Source organism: Salvelinus fontinalis, chromosome 4 (assembly GCF_029448725.1).
Source record: "Salvelinus fontinalis isolate EN_2023a chromosome 4, ASM2944872v1, whole genome shotgun sequence".
NCBI lineage: Eukaryota > Metazoa > Chordata > Actinopteri > Salmoniformes > Salmonidae > Salvelinus > Salvelinus fontinalis.
In genome coordinates this window covers 53,779,184-53,795,883 of record NC_074668.1, presented here as the reverse complement: position 1 = coordinate 53,795,883, position 16,700 = coordinate 53,779,184, and the positions used below count along the sequence as shown (strand labels likewise).

Below are 16,700 nucleotides of genomic sequence, written 5' to 3'. Positions count from 1 at the left end.
AACAAGGGCCTGGGAGGCTCACAGGGATATTGGTGTAACCACAGTACTCCACCAATTATGTATTCCCCCCAAGTAAAAAAACAACCATAAATGCACTGTAATTTAAGCTTTAAAACTGCTAAGTTTTCTCTCTGCCTCATGGCGAAATGTGTAGAATTGCAGGATATCAGCTTTAAAACTGCAATAACAAAAAAATATCTCTGTCCCATGATAAATGGGTAGAATTGCAAGAAATGTGCTTGAATTTTTTCTCTCTCCGATGTTAAGAGATGGGCCTAAAATGTTCCTTCCGGGGCCCAAGACTTGGTTCATCGGGCCGTGCACTGCCAAAGTCATAGTAGAACTCCTTGTTTGCTATTTTTTATCTCACTCGAGTTGTGTTCTGATTATGTCCCTGATGAATTTTCTATCACGTAAAGGAGTCCCCGGACAGAAAAGGTTTGAGAACCCCTAGTTTAAGCAATGTGGTAACAGTTACCCCACCTTGTTCCTTGATATGCTAGGTATAATGACATGTTTCTTACAAATATTTTGTCCATTCTGATCCACCCAAATGCATATGGGGAGGGGCAAGAGGTTGATGGAGGTGCAAGGGGTTGATTTGGGATCGGTCGATAATGTTCCTTGTTTTCTTCTGTTAGATTTCAGCCCTCCTCGGGACAGGCTGACCCTGGGGTTGTTGGGTTCATTGGGGTCAGGGGTCACAAGCCTGGGTCTGTACGAGGAGAACTTCCCCGCCTCGGCATCCTTCACTCCTCTGCTCACCCCACAGGCCTGCTTCTCTTTGAATGGAAAGAACAAGGAGGATGGGGGAGAGGAGAACATTGTGTACCTCTGAAGAATGACAAGACTGATAGAGTGATGGAAGAGAAGTGTGCAGTGGCCAACTGCCTATCTGTACATCTATCAATGTACCCCCTCTCTGCCTTTGTGTGCGTGTGTGTAAATGTTTTTTACAAAAAAATGGGAATGCAGGGCCGTAACCAGGGTTTGAGTTTGTGAGGTCCGGAAGCGACGAAACAAAAAAGCATTACATTTTTAGCTGTATTGTACTGTATTGTTTGCATTTTAATGTAGGCCTTAAGGGACGATATGCCATTTGAATGTTTATACTGAAACATTTAAGTTCATAGCTTGTTTGATCAGATTACTACAGATTTTCTCAGGGGGCACCACTTTGGGCCTTGACCCCAACTTTAGGAACCACTGTACTAACATCCCTCTCTCATCTGCTTCCGCCTTGCAGCCTGCCTTAGCCTCGCATCACTGTCTGTATCAGTAGCTTACTCTATAAAGCAAAGTTATAACTTTTTTCTCCTGCTGAGGTAGGCTCCGTTTAACGTTAGCTTCTTACTTCATCCTTCCAGCTGGCTAAGTAAAACTAGCCAGAGCCCTTCAACTTACTGCAATAAGTCTTCGCCAGCAGATGGCCACCTGACTGACATACAATATCTATAAGCGACTATTTATGTGCACTCATTCTCTGAGAATCGTTTTTTGTTTGGGGGATGTCTGTAGACACGGCTGAAGTGCGGGACAGTTAAATTACCTTAAGTCCGGCATCTCGCAAACACTGTCTCTAGACTAGTTTCCTATTGAGCCGATTGCAAGCTGGGGTAGTTAATTTCACGTCGCTCTCGGCCTGTGCCGCGAAAGGGCAGAGTTAACCGTTTGAGAGAGTGGAGAATGGTTTGTCCATTATGTACACCTGGATTTGCCTTTTTCACAGCACACTGTTCATGATTCCACTCATTCACAAAGAGGCAGGCGTGATTGGAACTCAATCAGATCAATGATATAAGCATTCTGGGCTTTGATCAACACTGGGAGCAATATTTTGGTCCTCATATTTAGTTACTGCCATTTCTTGGTCCCCATATTTAGTTACTGCCATGACTAAAAGTATGATCTTTAAGAAAATACATGTGTATATAGCCAGGTTTTGAGTTCCTGTATGTAATCAGAAATAAGAAAGCATTTTGATTTGTGGAAATATGTGCCTGTTCGTACACATTGTTAGAAGTAAACCTGCCTGGAAGATCCTTTTTGAGCGGAACCTTTCCAGTTCAAAGAGGTTGTTTGAGGAACCCCTCTTCGAGGAACCCCTGTGTAAAGGTTCGAACTGGAACCTTTTTGTGATGGGAGGGGTTCAATTCTGAATCAATTTAATAATATATGATAGGGCCTCCCGAGTGGCGCAGTGGTCTAAGGCACTGCATCTCAGTGCTAGAGGCGTCACTACAGCCCCGAGTTCGATCACGGGCTATATCCCAATCGGCCGTGATCCGGAGTTCCATAGAGCGGCCCAGCGTCGTTCGGGTTAGGGGAAGGTTTGGCTAGGGGCCTTTACGCGCTCTAGCGACTCCTTGTGGCGGGCCGGGCACCTGCAGGCTGACCTCGGTCATCAGGTGAACGGTGTTTCCTCCGACACATTAGTGTGGCTCGTTTCCGGGTGAAGCGGGCGGGTGTTAAGAAGAGCGGTTTGGCGGTTCATGTTTCGGAGGACGGATGACTTGACCTTCGCCTCCAGAGCCTGTTGGGGAGTGGCAGCGATGAGACAAGTTTGAAATTAGGGAGAAAAAGGGGGTAAAATACATATATATTTTATATATATTGTATATATATTGTAGAGGTTGCAGCCTCTTTGAAGATTGGATGTGTGGTTTAAGATAGTTATTTTTAGGCACCCATGAGTTTAAATGTCATTCCTGTTCATCATGTTAAGTTTGTACATTTCAAATTTCCTTCAATATTTATGCATGTTACATATTCTAATATAATATTAATAAGAATTTCATAATAATAATATAAACATAGCTGATTACATATTGTAATACATTGTAACTATTCCAACTTTGGGAATTGCATAGGCTCTCAAGGAACTCCTAAATCTCTGTAAGCCTCATTGAAGCTACAAAACTGTCAGTGTTCAACTTTAACGTGTGATGACAATAGATCAGAACAGATGAACAGGAATGACATTTAAAAAATATATACATGTTATCGCCACGACCTAAGTAAGCCACGCCTCCACTACATGGTTCCTCCAGGAACCTGTTGTCACATTGCAACGTTAAAGGTTCCTCCAAGGATCTTTTAACTAACCAAAGGTGCAAATATGAACCATTGACTAGCAATGATTCCTTGAGGAACTCCAGGTGATTCTTGAGGATCTCCGGGGTTCATCGAGTCGCCATTAATTCTAGGAGTGCAGTATGTGTTTTTTTGTAAGTAACCCTCTTTTTAGTGGATACTCAAACCAATTTTCCTTTGTACCCAAAAGCTCCTCAAAACTATAGGTATTTTAATTTGGTGCGCTTTGTGTTATTGTGCTTCCCTTGTCAAAACTAGTTGCACTTTTATGATGGTCTAAATTTCCCTCGTTGAAATACAGGGATGCAGGGCACTCCCATAAGAGTGTTAAAGGTGTAGTTTGTTCAAAAAGTATATTTGAGTATTTTGTTCACTAATCAGCTGTTAAGTTTTCAAGATAAAGCACTTTCAGTGCACCGCAAAAAAATGTAATACATTTTTTTACTGATGACATGCACATTTTGGGGGGAGTTTTGGGGATCTCTTTGAGTTGTTATATACTAGGGGCATTGGGAAGATGTTTGGGGGTGGGGGGTGCTGCAAAACAAAAAAGTTTTTGCATGCTGTCACGATCGTGTGGAGGATTGACGGACCAAAACGCAGCATTAGGAAAATAAGCCATCTTCCTTTTTATTATGAAGAAGGAGAACCGAAAACAAAACACTATACAAAACAAACAAACGACCGTGAAGCTATGAACGTAGTGCACATACAGGCTACAAACGTATAACATAGACAATTACCCACATCAAACGAAAGCCTATGGTTACCTTAAATATGGCTCCCAATCAGAGACAACAGAAATCAGCTGTCTCTAATTGGGAACCCATTCAGGCAACCATAGACTCTCCTAGACAACTACACCAACATAGACACAGCTAGACACATACACTCAACACAAACCCATACACTACACCCAACACCCCCTTTACCATATAACCACCCAAAACCGATAAAACACAAACATTCCCCATGTCACACCCTGACCTAACTAAAATAATAAAGAAAAACAAGAATACTAAGGCCAGGGCGTGACACATGCGCTATAGATGGCTATATCGGTCCCCTAATACAGGACTAGCAAAGTGGAAATGTTTATTAATATTTTAATTTTTATCCAGATCTGCAGCACCCTCAGCACCCATACTCTACTATGTGCCAAATGTCCATTGTCAAAATGTAGTTTGTTTAATATACGTTGCTTATTACTCTAAAGAGAAATACAGATGACATGTATGTTGGTTTATTTTTAGTTGGTTTGTTTGTTATTTATTGTCACGTATTCCTGCACTGTCAGAGGGGTTGGGTTAAATGCGGAAGACACATTGTATAATGTTATGTTTTTGTTGATGTTGTGTAATATGGATGTCTTCCCCCTTAAGTTGTAATATATGTATAATTGAAAGAAACCTGTGCCTTGTGTCATATTAACTAAATACTATAAAATGCATAACCAGCAATTGTATAGCATTTTTATTTTGTGTGAATAGTTCACAGTTTTACATAGGCTCTACCTCATGGTAACTAGCCATGTTGTCTTGTTCCCATTCGTGCCAGGATACTATCAATATAATAGCTGATGCAATTACTCAGTAATAATACATTTTCAACATAATGCCATCCTCGCCAGATCATTTATTGACCTTAGATCAGTTTCCAGGGGCAACTTCATGCTACTCACACCATCAACAGGCTGCCATTGGACAGATTTCGTCCTGAAGCCTGCTTTACCACAGTGCCCTCTAGTGTCCCCCCAACTCCTACTCAAACAACCACATGATTGCTCAATACTGAGCCCGTCGGCTGACAATGACAGTGCCCAGTGCCCCAATGTCAATATCATAACTACTTCTGACTCACTCCTGGACGTCAACTCACAGTCAGTCAGCGTGGACTGTGAATGAACACCGGTCTGCAGGAACAGAGGCTACAAGAACCTTCAGCAACATAAGACCTGCACTTTTACTAGTATCATTCATTTGAACAGCACAGTTTGCTCTGAGAGGTTAGAGGATGCACTGCGTTATATCCTGGTTTATTCATGTGCTTCTGTTCCTTTTAACTTCCTCTGTATATCTAAATGGATCCTGCTTGGAATCAGGTAAGACCTTTCTTGTATGATGTCAAAGGTCAACTCAAAGTTGTATAGTATTGTAAGTGTACATAGCAATTAACAGTCAGATGAAATGTATGATCTACACAGAAACAGATGGGATTGTTAAATTGAGAGCATGCCTATAAGTGAGCTAGCCATATGTTTTTTTAGCAGGCAGTAAACCTCCTCGGCCAATAATCTCTGAGCTGCGGGCTAATGTTGCTACACAGAGCCTTGTGGTGAAGTGGCTGGTCAATCACACTGGTTTAGCAAGGGAAAGCGGTGATACTTATGAAATACAGGTCGGACGCACTGACAACCTCACTATCGTTCACAACGTGAGTAACAGTTCAGGCCATTTGTCCAATTGATTGATTATGTATGTCTTTGTTTCCTAGCAGAACCATTGTCTTGTATTGCTGTATACAGTGCATTCGGAAAGTAGTTAGAACCCTTGACTTTTTCCAACATTTTGTTACGTTACAGCCTTATTCTAAAATTGATTACATTGTTTTTCTCCCTCAATCTACACACAATTCCTCATAATGACAAAGCAAAAATAGGTTTTTAGATGAAGTATTACATTTACATAAGTATTCAGACCATTTACTCAGTACATTGTTAAAGCACCTTTGGCAGCGATTACAACCTCGATTCTTCTGAAACACCTGTATTTGGGGAGTTTCTCCCATTCCTCTCTGCAGATCCTCTCAAGCTCTGTCAGGTTAGAAGTCTCTCCAGAGATGTTCGATCGGGTTCAAGTCTGGGCTCTGGCTGGGTCACTCAAGGACATTCAGAAACTTGTCCCGAATCCGCTCGTGTGTTGCCTTGGCTGTGTGCTTAGGGTCGTTGTTCTATTGGAAGGTGAATCTTCGCCCCAGTCTGAGGTCCTGAACGCTCTGGAGCAGGTTTTCATCAAGGATCTCTCTGTACTTTGCTCCGTTCATCTTTCCCGTCGATCCTGACTAGTCTCTCAGTCCCTGCCGCTGAAAAACCTCCCCACAGCATGATGCTGCCACCACCATGCTTCGCCGTAGGGATGGTGCCAGGTTTCCTCCAGATGTAATGCTTGGCATTCAGGCCAAAGAGTTCAATCTTGGTTTCATCAGACGAAATCATCTTGTTTCTCATGTTCTGAGTCCTTAAGGTGCCTTTTGGCAAACAATTGGTAGTTACAGTCTTGTCTCATCGCTGCAACTCCCGTACAGACTCGGGAGAGGCGAAGGTCGAGAGCCATGCGTCCTCCAAAACACAACTCAACCAAGCCACACTGCTTCTTGACACAATGCCAGATTAACCCGGAAGCCAGCTGCACCAATGTGTCGGAGGAAACACCAGACACCTGTCGACCGTGTCAGAGTGCATGCGCCCGGCCCGCCACAAAAGTCACGAGAGCGAGATGGGACAAGGACATCCCTGCCGGTCAAACCATCCCCTAACCCGGACGACGCTGGGCCAATTGTGCACCGCCCCATGGGTCTCCTGGTCGCCGCCGGCTGCGACAGAGCCTGGACTCGAACCAGGATGCAGCGCCTTAGACCACTGCCCCACTCGGGAATCCCATTTTTTTGGTAACTACCCCAGATCTGTGCCTCGACACAATGTTGTCTCAGTGCTCTACTGACAATTCCTTCGAGCTCATGGCTTGGTTTTTGCTCTGACATGCACGGTCAACTGTGGGACCTTACATAGACAGGTGTGTGCCTTTCCACATCATGTCCAATCAATTGAATTTACCACAGATGGACTCCAATCAAGTTGTTGAAACATCTCAAGGATGATCAATGGAAATAGGATGCACCTGTTCTCAATTTCGAGTCTCATAGCAAAGAGTCTGAATACTTATGAAAATATTTGCAAACATTTCTAAAAACCTGTTTTATTGTGTGTAGACTGATGAGGAACATTTTATCCATTTTAGAATAAGGCTGTAACGTAACGAAATGTGGAAAAAGGAAAGGTGTCTGATTATTTTCCGAATGCACTGTATGTACACAGGAAAGGACTTGACAGCAAGACAATAAACAAAGACATGACAGTAGGACAATAAACATGACAGTTAAAATTAGTAATACCAGTCAGATTTGGCTGTTCTGTGTTTTCATGATGTGTTTCATTTCTGATTTCTATCATATAGAGTAAAGTGAGTAGCTGTCCTTTGGGTAGTGACTCCACGTTAACATGGACCTGGGTGTCTACTCTGCCTTTACAATGTGCTGACCATTCAATCAGAATACGACGTTTCTGCGGCCATGCAGACCCAAGTGACTGGAGCCAATGGAAGACAAATTATGGTGAAAAATGTAGTTGTTCATGTCTGTTAGAAAAGGCTACGCTTCTAACACTTGTCATGTTATCAGATCTCTGTGCGTTGCCATTTTTAAGAAAGAAGACCTCTTCCTTTTCCTCTTCTCTTTTTAACTATCATCACATCAAAGTTGCTCAATCAAGACTCTTGCTAGAGGCTGGGGAGTTTTGCTTGATTCATTTTGTAATATTTATGTAAAACTTGTCCAATTTAACCTCGTCCCCAGGCTTATTGCACAAATTATTGGACAAATGTATTGGTTTGTTTTGGGTATGCTTGGAAATAGTACAAAAATAAATAATGTTAATTGGTGACACAACAGACATGATAGGCCCAGGTCAAGCTACCATACAGCAGATAGGGTCACAGACCTGCTCACTGCAGCCTTGAGTAATGAGATATAGACTTGATTATGTCATGTTTAATATCACATGAGTACATACATCATTTATATCAATATTTGTGACATTTGAATAAACATTTTAGGAGAAGTAGCCTTAATTGGTTTTAGCCCCTCGGGGGCTTGGACCCCTAATAATCTATATCTCCTCCTTCCCCATCCAGGTGCCCAAGACACAGTGGACAGAGTTTGGAAAAAGACCAAGATGTTTCCCTACCAGCAGGTGTTAAAGGAGGGCTCCACTATCTTGTTCTGCTGTGTCCCTCCTAGAGGCATCCACGTCACCAATATGACCTTCAACTCCACCATCAGCTACCCCCTGATCAACATCACTCACAGAGTCACAGCCATTGCTGTCCACAACCTAAACATCACACAAGCATCCGGCTCCGGGGTGTACTCCTGGTGCGAGGATACAACAGAGAGGAGGAACACCTACTGCTCCAACTTCATCAGCTGTTAGTATGGAGGAGTATTTTCTCTCCCATCTTGACCTCTGTCATAAGGCCTTCAATACAATGTTATAGCAGATTTCACAAACGTTAAAGCACTTCACATTGTCCTAGGCATATGTTAGCCGGGTCATTATGGTGCCTTTTGGACCTCATAACTTTTGCTTTATATATATATATACACAGTTGAAGTCGGAAGTTTACATACACTTAGGTTGGAGTCATTAAAACTTGTTTTTCAACCACTCCGCAAATTTCTTGTTAACAAACTATAGTTTTGGCAAGTCGGTTAGGACATGTACTTAGTGATTGACAAAAAGTAATTTTTCCAACAATTGTTTACAGACAGATTATTTCACTTATAATTCACTGTATCACAATTCCAGTGGGTCAGAAGTTTACATACACTAAGTTGACTGTGCCTTTAAACAGCTTGGAAAATTTGAGAAAATGACATCATGGTTTTAGAAGCTTCTGATAGGCTAATTGACATCATTTGAGTCAATTGGAGGTGTATTTCAGTGCCTATTTGTTTGACATCATGGGAAAATCAAAAGAAGTCAGCCAAGACCTCAGAAAAAAATTGTAGACCTCCACAATTCTGGTTCATCCTTGGGAGCAATTTCCAAATGCCTGAATGTACCACGTTCATCTGTACAAACAATAGTACACAAGTATAAACACCATGGGACCACACAGCCATCATACCGCTCAGGAAGGAGACGCATTCTGTCTACTTGAGATGAACGTCAATCCCAGAACAACAGCAAAGGACCTTGTGAAAATGCTGGAGGAAACAGGTACAAAGTATCTATATCCACAGTAAAACGAGTCCTATATCAACATAACCTGAAAGGCCACTCAGCAAGGAAGAAGCCACTGCTCCAAAACCGCTATAGAAAAAGCCAGACTATGGTTTGCAACTGCATATAGGTACAAAGATCGTGCTTTTTTTTGAGAAATGACTTCTGGTCTGATGAAACAAAAATAGAACTGTTTGGCCATAATGACCATCATTATGTTTGGAGGAAAAAGGGGGAGGCTTGCAAGCCTAAGAATACCATCCCAACCGTGAAGCACGGATGTGGCAGCATCATGTTCTGAGGGTGCTTTGCTACAGGAGAGACTGGTGTACTTCACAAAATAGATGGCTTCATGAGGAAAGAAAATTATGTAGATATATTGAAGCAACATCTCAAGACATCAGTCAGGAAGTTAAAGCTTGGTCGCAAATGGGTCTTCCAAATGGACAATGACCCCAAGCACACTTCCAAAGTTGTGGCAAAATGGCTAAAGGACAACAAAGTCAAGGTATTGGAGTGGCCATCACAAAGCCCTGACCTCAATCTTATAGAAAACTTGTGGGCAGAACTGGAAAAGCGTGTGAGCAAGGAGGCGTACAAACCTGACTCAGATACACCAGCTCTGTCAGGAGGAATGGGCCAAAATTCACACAACTTTTTGTGGGAAGCTTGTGGAAGGCTACCCGAAACGTTTTCCCCAAGTTAAATAATTTAAAGGCAATGCTACCAAATACTAATTGGGTGTATGTAAACTTCTGACCCACTGGGAATGTGGCAAAATAAATAAAAGCTGAAATAAATCATTCTCTCTACTATTATTCTGACATTTCACATTCTTAAAATAAAGTGGTGATCCTAACTGACCTTACTAGGATTATATGTCAGAAATTGTGAAAAACTGAGTTTAAATGTATTTGGCTCAGGTGTATGTAAATTTACGACTTCAACTGTATATATACATTGCTCAAAAAAATAAAGGGAACACTTAAACAACACAATGTAACTCCAAGTCAATCACACTTCTGTGAAATCAAACTGTCCACTTAGGAAGCAACACTGATTGACAATAAATTTCACATGCTGTTGTGCAAATGGAATAGACAAAAGGTGGAAATTATAGGCAATTAGCAAGACACCCCCAAAAAATGAGTGATTCTGCAGGTGGTGACCAAAGACCACTTCTCAGTTCCTATGCTTCCTGGCTGATGTTTTGGTCACTTTTGAATGCTGGCGGTGCTTTCACTCTAGTGGTAGCATGAGACGGAGTCTACAACCCACACAAGTGGCTTAGGTAGTGCAGCTCATCCAGGATGGCACATCAATGCGAGCTGTGGCAAGAAGGTTTGCTGTGTCTGTCAGTGTAGTGTCCAGAGCATGGAGGCGCTACCAGGAGACAAATGACCTCCAGCAGGCCACAAATGTGCATGTGTCTGCTCAAACGGTCAGAAACAGACTCCATGAGGGTGGTATGAGAGCCCGACGTCCACAGGGGGGGGATGTGCTTACAGCCCAACACCGTGCAGGACGTTTGGCATTTGCCAGAGAACACCAAGATTGGCAAATTCGCCTGGCGCCCTGTGCTCTTCACAGATGAAAGCAGGTTCACACAGAGCACATGAGCACATGTGACAGACGTGACAGAGTCTGGAGACGCCGTGGAGAACGTTCTGCTGCCTGTAACATCCTCCAGCATGACCGGTTTGGTCAGTCATGGTGTGGGGTGGCATTTCTTTGGGGGACAGCCCTCCATGTGCTCGCCAGAGGTAGCCTGACTGCCATTAGGTACCGAGATAAGATCCTCAGACCCCTTGTGAGACCATATGCTGGTGCGGTTGGCCCTGGGTTCCTCCTAATGCAAGACAACGCTAGACCTCATGTGGCTGGAGTGTGTCAGCAGTTCCTGCAAGAGGAAGGCATTGATGCTATGGACTGGCCCGCCCGTTCCCCAGACCTGAATCCAATTGAGCACATCTGGGACAACATGTCCCGCTCCATCCACCAACGCCACGTTGCACCACAGACTGTCCAGGAGTTGGCGGATGCTTTAGTCCAGGTCTGGGAGGAGATCCCTCAGGAGACCATCCGCCACCTCATCAGGAGCATTCCCAGGCGTTGTAGGGAGGTCATACAGGCACGTGGAGGCCACACACACTACTGAGCCTCATTTTGACTTGTTTTAAGGACATTACATCAAAGTTGGATCAGCCTGTAGTTTGGTTTTCCACTTTAATTTTGAGTGTGACTCCAAATCCAGACCTCCATGGGTTGATAAATTTGATTTCCATTGATCATTTTTGTGTGATTTTGTTGTCAGCACATTCAACTATGTAAAGAAAAAAGTATTCAATAAGAATATTTCATTCATTCAGATCTAGGATGTGTTATTTTAGGGTTCCCTTTATTTTTGTGAGCAGTGTATATAATTCTGTCAGAAAAAGGACATGTTTGAAACTTAGAAAAACATATTGGTCAAACTCAGACACATAAATCCTAATAATTATAGGCAGATTGTTTAAACATTGACCATCAGATATTTCCTCCCTGTTAGGGACATAAACTAACACAGAACCCAAACCGGCTGTGCGCGTGCGCCATCGTGCGCTATCGTGCATAAATGTATTTTGCCACCCCACACCAAACGCGATCACGACACGCAGGTTAAATATCAAAACAAACTCTGAACCAATGACCTTAATTTGGGGACAGGTCGAAAAGCATTAAACATGTATGGCAATTTAGCTAGTTAGCTTGCACTTGCTAGCTAACGTTAAATTGTCCTATTTAGCTAGCTTGCTGTTGCTAGCTAATTTGTCCTGGGATATAAACATTGAGTTGTTATTTTACCTGAAATGCACAAGGACCTCTACTCCGACAATTAATCCATACATAAAACGGCCAACCGAATCGTTTCTAGTCATCTCTCCTCCTTCCAGGTTTTTTCATCGTTTAAATTATATGGTGATCGCATCTAAACTTTCATTGTATTACCACGACTACAGGCAAAACAGTTCGTCTTTCGATCACCCACGTGGGTATAACCAAAGAGATGGCACGTGGGTACCTGCTTCTATAAACCAATGAGGAGATGGGAGAGGCAGGACTTGCAGCGCGATCTGCGTCAGAAATAGGAATGAGTTCAATTTTAGCCCTTGGCGTCGCAGACGCTCGCCAGCAGTGTGGGTGCAATAATTGAATAACATGGATTTCTACATTTATTTTGCGACGCTCGCTCACGCGACGTGTCCGGTCTGGTCAGCATGTAACTATCTGAAAGTGTTAACAATACATGTACAGCATATATCTAGATTTAGATTTTCTAAGACATCAAATGTCCCTTAACCCATAACATTCAGTTTTCCCCTTAAAATAATTATAAAACAATGATTATTGAGTGAAACGTATGCTATTATCAGAACCAGCGCTTTATTTGCAGCCTATTTATCTCAAATAATAGTGAATAACAATAGAACTTGGTCAACCTTTTTACATGTTAAGTTCACCTCTTCTATCTCTACAAGTTGCCAGAAAATGCATAACATTTGATGGTTTTGTCAAATTATTATTTTAACAGGGTGGAAAGCAATAACAGGGCTGAACCAGTAGAGGCTACTCATAGGAGGAAGGGGAGGACCATCCTCCTCAGTGAATTTCATAAACATGTCAATTGTAAAACATTTAAAATGTTGTCCTTTTTAGATAAAACTATGCTGAATATATTCACGTCACCAAACAATTGATTAAAACACACTATTTTGCAAAGGTCTACAGTAGCCCAACTAGCACTGTGAGTAGCACAATGATGCAGCCGGAGGACAGTTGAGAAGGTGAACGGATGATCTCCGCATGTGTGGTTCCCACTGTGAAGCATGGAGGAGGAGGTGTGATGGTGTGGCCGTGCTTTGCTGGTGACACTGTCTGTGATTTATTTAGAACTTAAGGCACACTTAACCAGCAGGGCTGCCACAGCATTCTGCAGCGATACACCTTCCAATCTGCTTTGCTCTTAGTGGGACTACCATTTGCATCAAAACTATGAAGTAACACATATGGAATCATGTAGTATCCAAAAAAAGTGTTAAACAAATCGAATGTTTCTTGGCCCAAGCAAGTCTCTTCTTATTATTGGTGTCCTTTTGTAGTTGTTTCTTTACAGCAATTCGACCATGAAGGCCTGATTCACAGTCTCCCCTGAACAGTTGATGTTGAGATGTGTCTGTTACTTGAACTCTGAGAAGCATTTATTTGGGCTGCAATTTCTGAGGCTGGTAACTCTAATGAACTTGTCTTCTGCAGCAGAGGTAACTCTGGATCTTCCATTCCTGTGGCGGTCCTCATGAGGGCCAGTTTCATGATGGCACTTGATGGTTTTTGTGATTGCAAATTTTCCGGATGGACTGACCTTCATGTCTTAAAGTAATGATGGACTGTCATTTCTCCTTGCTTATTTGAGCTGTTCTTGACAAAATATGGGCTTTGTCTTTTACCATTTTGTTTACCAAATACCACCCCTACCTTGTCAAAACAGAACTGATTGACTCAAATACATTGAGGAAAGAAATCCCACAAATTTACTTTTAACAAGGCACACCTGTTAATTGAAATGCATTCCAGAATGCCAAGAGTGTGCAATGCTGTCATCAAGGAAAGGGTGACTATTTTGAAGAATTTCATATAAAATATATTTGGATTTGTTTAACACTTTTTTTGGGTTACTACACCAAATCAAACATTATTTGTGACATGCGCCCAATACTAGAAGTGTAGACTTTAACGTGAAAAGCTTACTTACAAGCCCTTAACCAAACAGTGCAGTTCAAGAAGAGTTAAGAAAATATTTACCAAGGAGACTAAAATAAAATTAATAATAAAAAGTAACACAATAAGAATAACAATAACGAGGCCATATACAAGGGGCACTGGTACCGAGTCAGTGTGCGGGGGTACAGGTTAGTTGAGGTAATTTGTACATGTAGTTGGGGGTGAAGTGACTATGCATAGATAATAAACAGTGAGTAGCAGCAGTGAACAAAAGTGAGGGGGGTCAATGTAAATTGTCCGGTGGTGATTTAATTAATTATTCAGCAGTCTTATGGCTTGGGGGTAGAAGCTGTTGATCCTAGACTTTGTGCTCCGGTACCTCTTCCCGTGCGGTAGCAGAGAAAACAGTCTATAACTTTGGGTGACTGGAGTCTCTGACAATTTTATGGGCTTTCCTCTGACACCGCCTATTGCATAGGTCCTGGATGGCACGAAGCTTGGCCCCAGTGATGTACTACCCTCTGCAGCGCCTTATGGTCAGATGCCGAGTAGTTGCCATACCAGGCGATGATGCAACCGGTCAGGATGCCCTCGATGGTGCAGCTTGTAGATCCTTTAGAGGATCTGGGGACCCATGCCAAATCTTTTCAGTCTCCTGGGGGGGGGGGGGGGGGGGGGTATGTGTTGGTATGTTTGGACCATGATAGTTCATTGGTGATGTGGACCGCAAGTAACTTCCTTTCCTGTAGTCCACAATCAGCTCCTTTGTCTTGCTCACGTTGAGGGAGAGGTTGTTGTCCTGGCACCACACTGCCAGTTCTCTGACTTCCTCCCTATAGGCCGTCTCATCGTTGTTGGTGATCAGGCCTACCACTGTTTCATCTGCAAACTTAATGATGGTGTTGGAGTCGTGTTTGGCCACGCAGTCATGGGTTAACAGGGAATACAGGAGGGGACTAAGTATACAGCCCTGAGGGGCCCCGGTATTAAGGATCAGCGTGGCAGACGTGTTGTTGCCTACTCTTACCACCTGGAGGCGGCCCGTCAGGAAGCCCAGGATCCAGTTGCAGAGGGAGGTGTTTAGTCCCAGAGTCCTTAGCTTAGTGATACGATTCGTGGGCACTATCGTGTTGAACGCTGAGCTGTAGTCAATGAACAGCATTCTCACATAAAATAGGTGTTTTGTCCCGGTGTGAAAGCACATAGGTTGGATACATATATAAAACACAGGAAATTATGTTTTTGACTGCACTGGGCCTTTAAGACAACTAAAGCAAGAACATACATTTTCTTCAAAAAATTTACCTTTTCTAGTTCACCTCACCATTACTTTCTGTTTGTGATCTAGTTTCTCCTCAGAGGCCGGAGAACCTGAGCTGCAGGACTGAGGACCTGAGAACTGTTATCTGCGCCTGGAACCCTGGTAGACCTGCTAACCTGTATGAACCCTACAAACGCACACACACCCTTCACATAAAGTGAGTCCACACACACACACACACATACACACATACACATACACACATACATACATACATACATACATACATACATACATACATACACACCGACAGAGCCAGCCAGCCAGCACTACCCACCAGCTTCCTCTGGTGTTCTCTCTCTCGACAGATTATTAGCACGTGGAGGCATAATGATCATACTGTGTCAGTCACATCTCTTACCTCTCTCCACTGTGTTTGTGCAGGAACACTGGTGAGGATCCTATTACGTGTGATGAGTGTTCTTGCAGGTTCCACGCTGTCCCAGGCTTAGAGTGGTATCATGTCTCAGTGGTAGTCAGAAACCAGCTAGGAGAGGTGAAACAAAGCTACAGCTTCAACATCACTGACAGAGGTGAGGACAGGAAATACTGAGATAAATGTCATGCAGCTCTTATATTACAACACTGTTTATGACTAACATTCAATGAGTAATGTTGGTGTGCACCCACAACATTGGGAAAAAAGTCTCAATTTTCTCCTATACCACCGTTAGTGTGACGACGTTTTGATCATCAGTGGTATCTAGATCATAGGATCTATTGTATTTGCATGCTGTGTGTGTGAAGTGTTCCCAGTCCCAGAGGGAGTGAAAGTAAGTCCAGGGGTGACTGAAGCCAACGTGTCCTGGGTTGTGAGGGGGAACCTGTCTGGGGTGGAGCTTTTCTGCCAGGTCACAGCAGACCCAGTAGAGCCTAGGAGACCGACAAGCCTGGCTGAAGCAGCAGACCTACAGAGCACATCCATGGTGAGGAAAAACAATCCTTGACAGGTGACAAAATGTAATTATCAATATAGCTCACACTAGCTCATCAGCTTTGACAGAATGGTCTCTTGTCCATTCTGACATGTTTTTAGTGGCTATCCTTCAAATGTGTGATGTTTTGTCTAGACTGAACTACACCACACTACCACTGATGGATCAGTGGTGTATTCACAAGGAAACAAACAGAAGCAAACGGGACAAAACGGGGAAGGACCTACCTGAATTTGTCCAGTGGAAACTATTTGTTGCAAACTGTTTTCCATTGCAAAATGTTTTGCTGCAGTTTGCATTCATGAATACACCCCAGGTGTTTCACATGTGTCTGATATAAACCCAGTGACATTCTGTCATGTCCTGTGGCTGTGTTAGCATCAGGTGTGCAATGGAGGCTTGGACGAACGTTGTGATGTCAGCCTGGAGCAGCTCTCGCCCAACACCCGTTACGCCACCAGGGCGCGCTGTGCTGTGAGAGGGAACCTAGAGGGAGAGTGGACACAACCAACGCACTTCACTACCTGTGAGTTCA

The 16,700-nt window shown here is 43.1% G+C and overlaps 2 protein-coding genes across 5 annotated transcripts in view; both read left to right on the top strand.

Annotated features, from left to right (window-relative positions):
- LOC129854007 (rho guanine nucleotide exchange factor 28-like) overlaps positions 1-4,502 on the top strand; it is a 78,379-nt gene extending 73,877 nt beyond the window's left edge. For all 4 annotated transcript variants that reach the window (XM_055920595.1, XM_055920594.1, XM_055920596.1 and 1 more), the window contains one exon: positions 642-4,502. In XM_055920595.1, coding sequence (XP_055776570.1) covers positions 642-838 — 197 coding nt within the window. In that variant the 3' untranslated portion in view covers positions 839-4,502. The remainder of the gene's footprint in view (positions 1-641) is intronic.
- Positions 4,503-4,961: 459 nt separating this feature from the next.
- The window catches only part of osmr (oncostatin M receptor), a 31,428-nt gene continuing 19,689 nt past the window's right edge, over positions 4,962-16,700 (top strand). The window contains 8 exon segments of the mRNA XM_055920593.1: positions 4,962-5,194; positions 5,360-5,526; positions 7,326-7,482; positions 8,061-8,354; positions 15,258-15,387; positions 15,615-15,763; positions 15,978-16,156; positions 16,544-16,691. Coding sequence (XP_055776568.1) covers positions 5,107-5,194; positions 5,360-5,526; positions 7,326-7,482; positions 8,061-8,354; positions 15,258-15,387; positions 15,615-15,763; positions 15,978-16,156; positions 16,544-16,691 — 1,312 coding nt within the window. The 5' untranslated portion in view covers positions 4,962-5,106.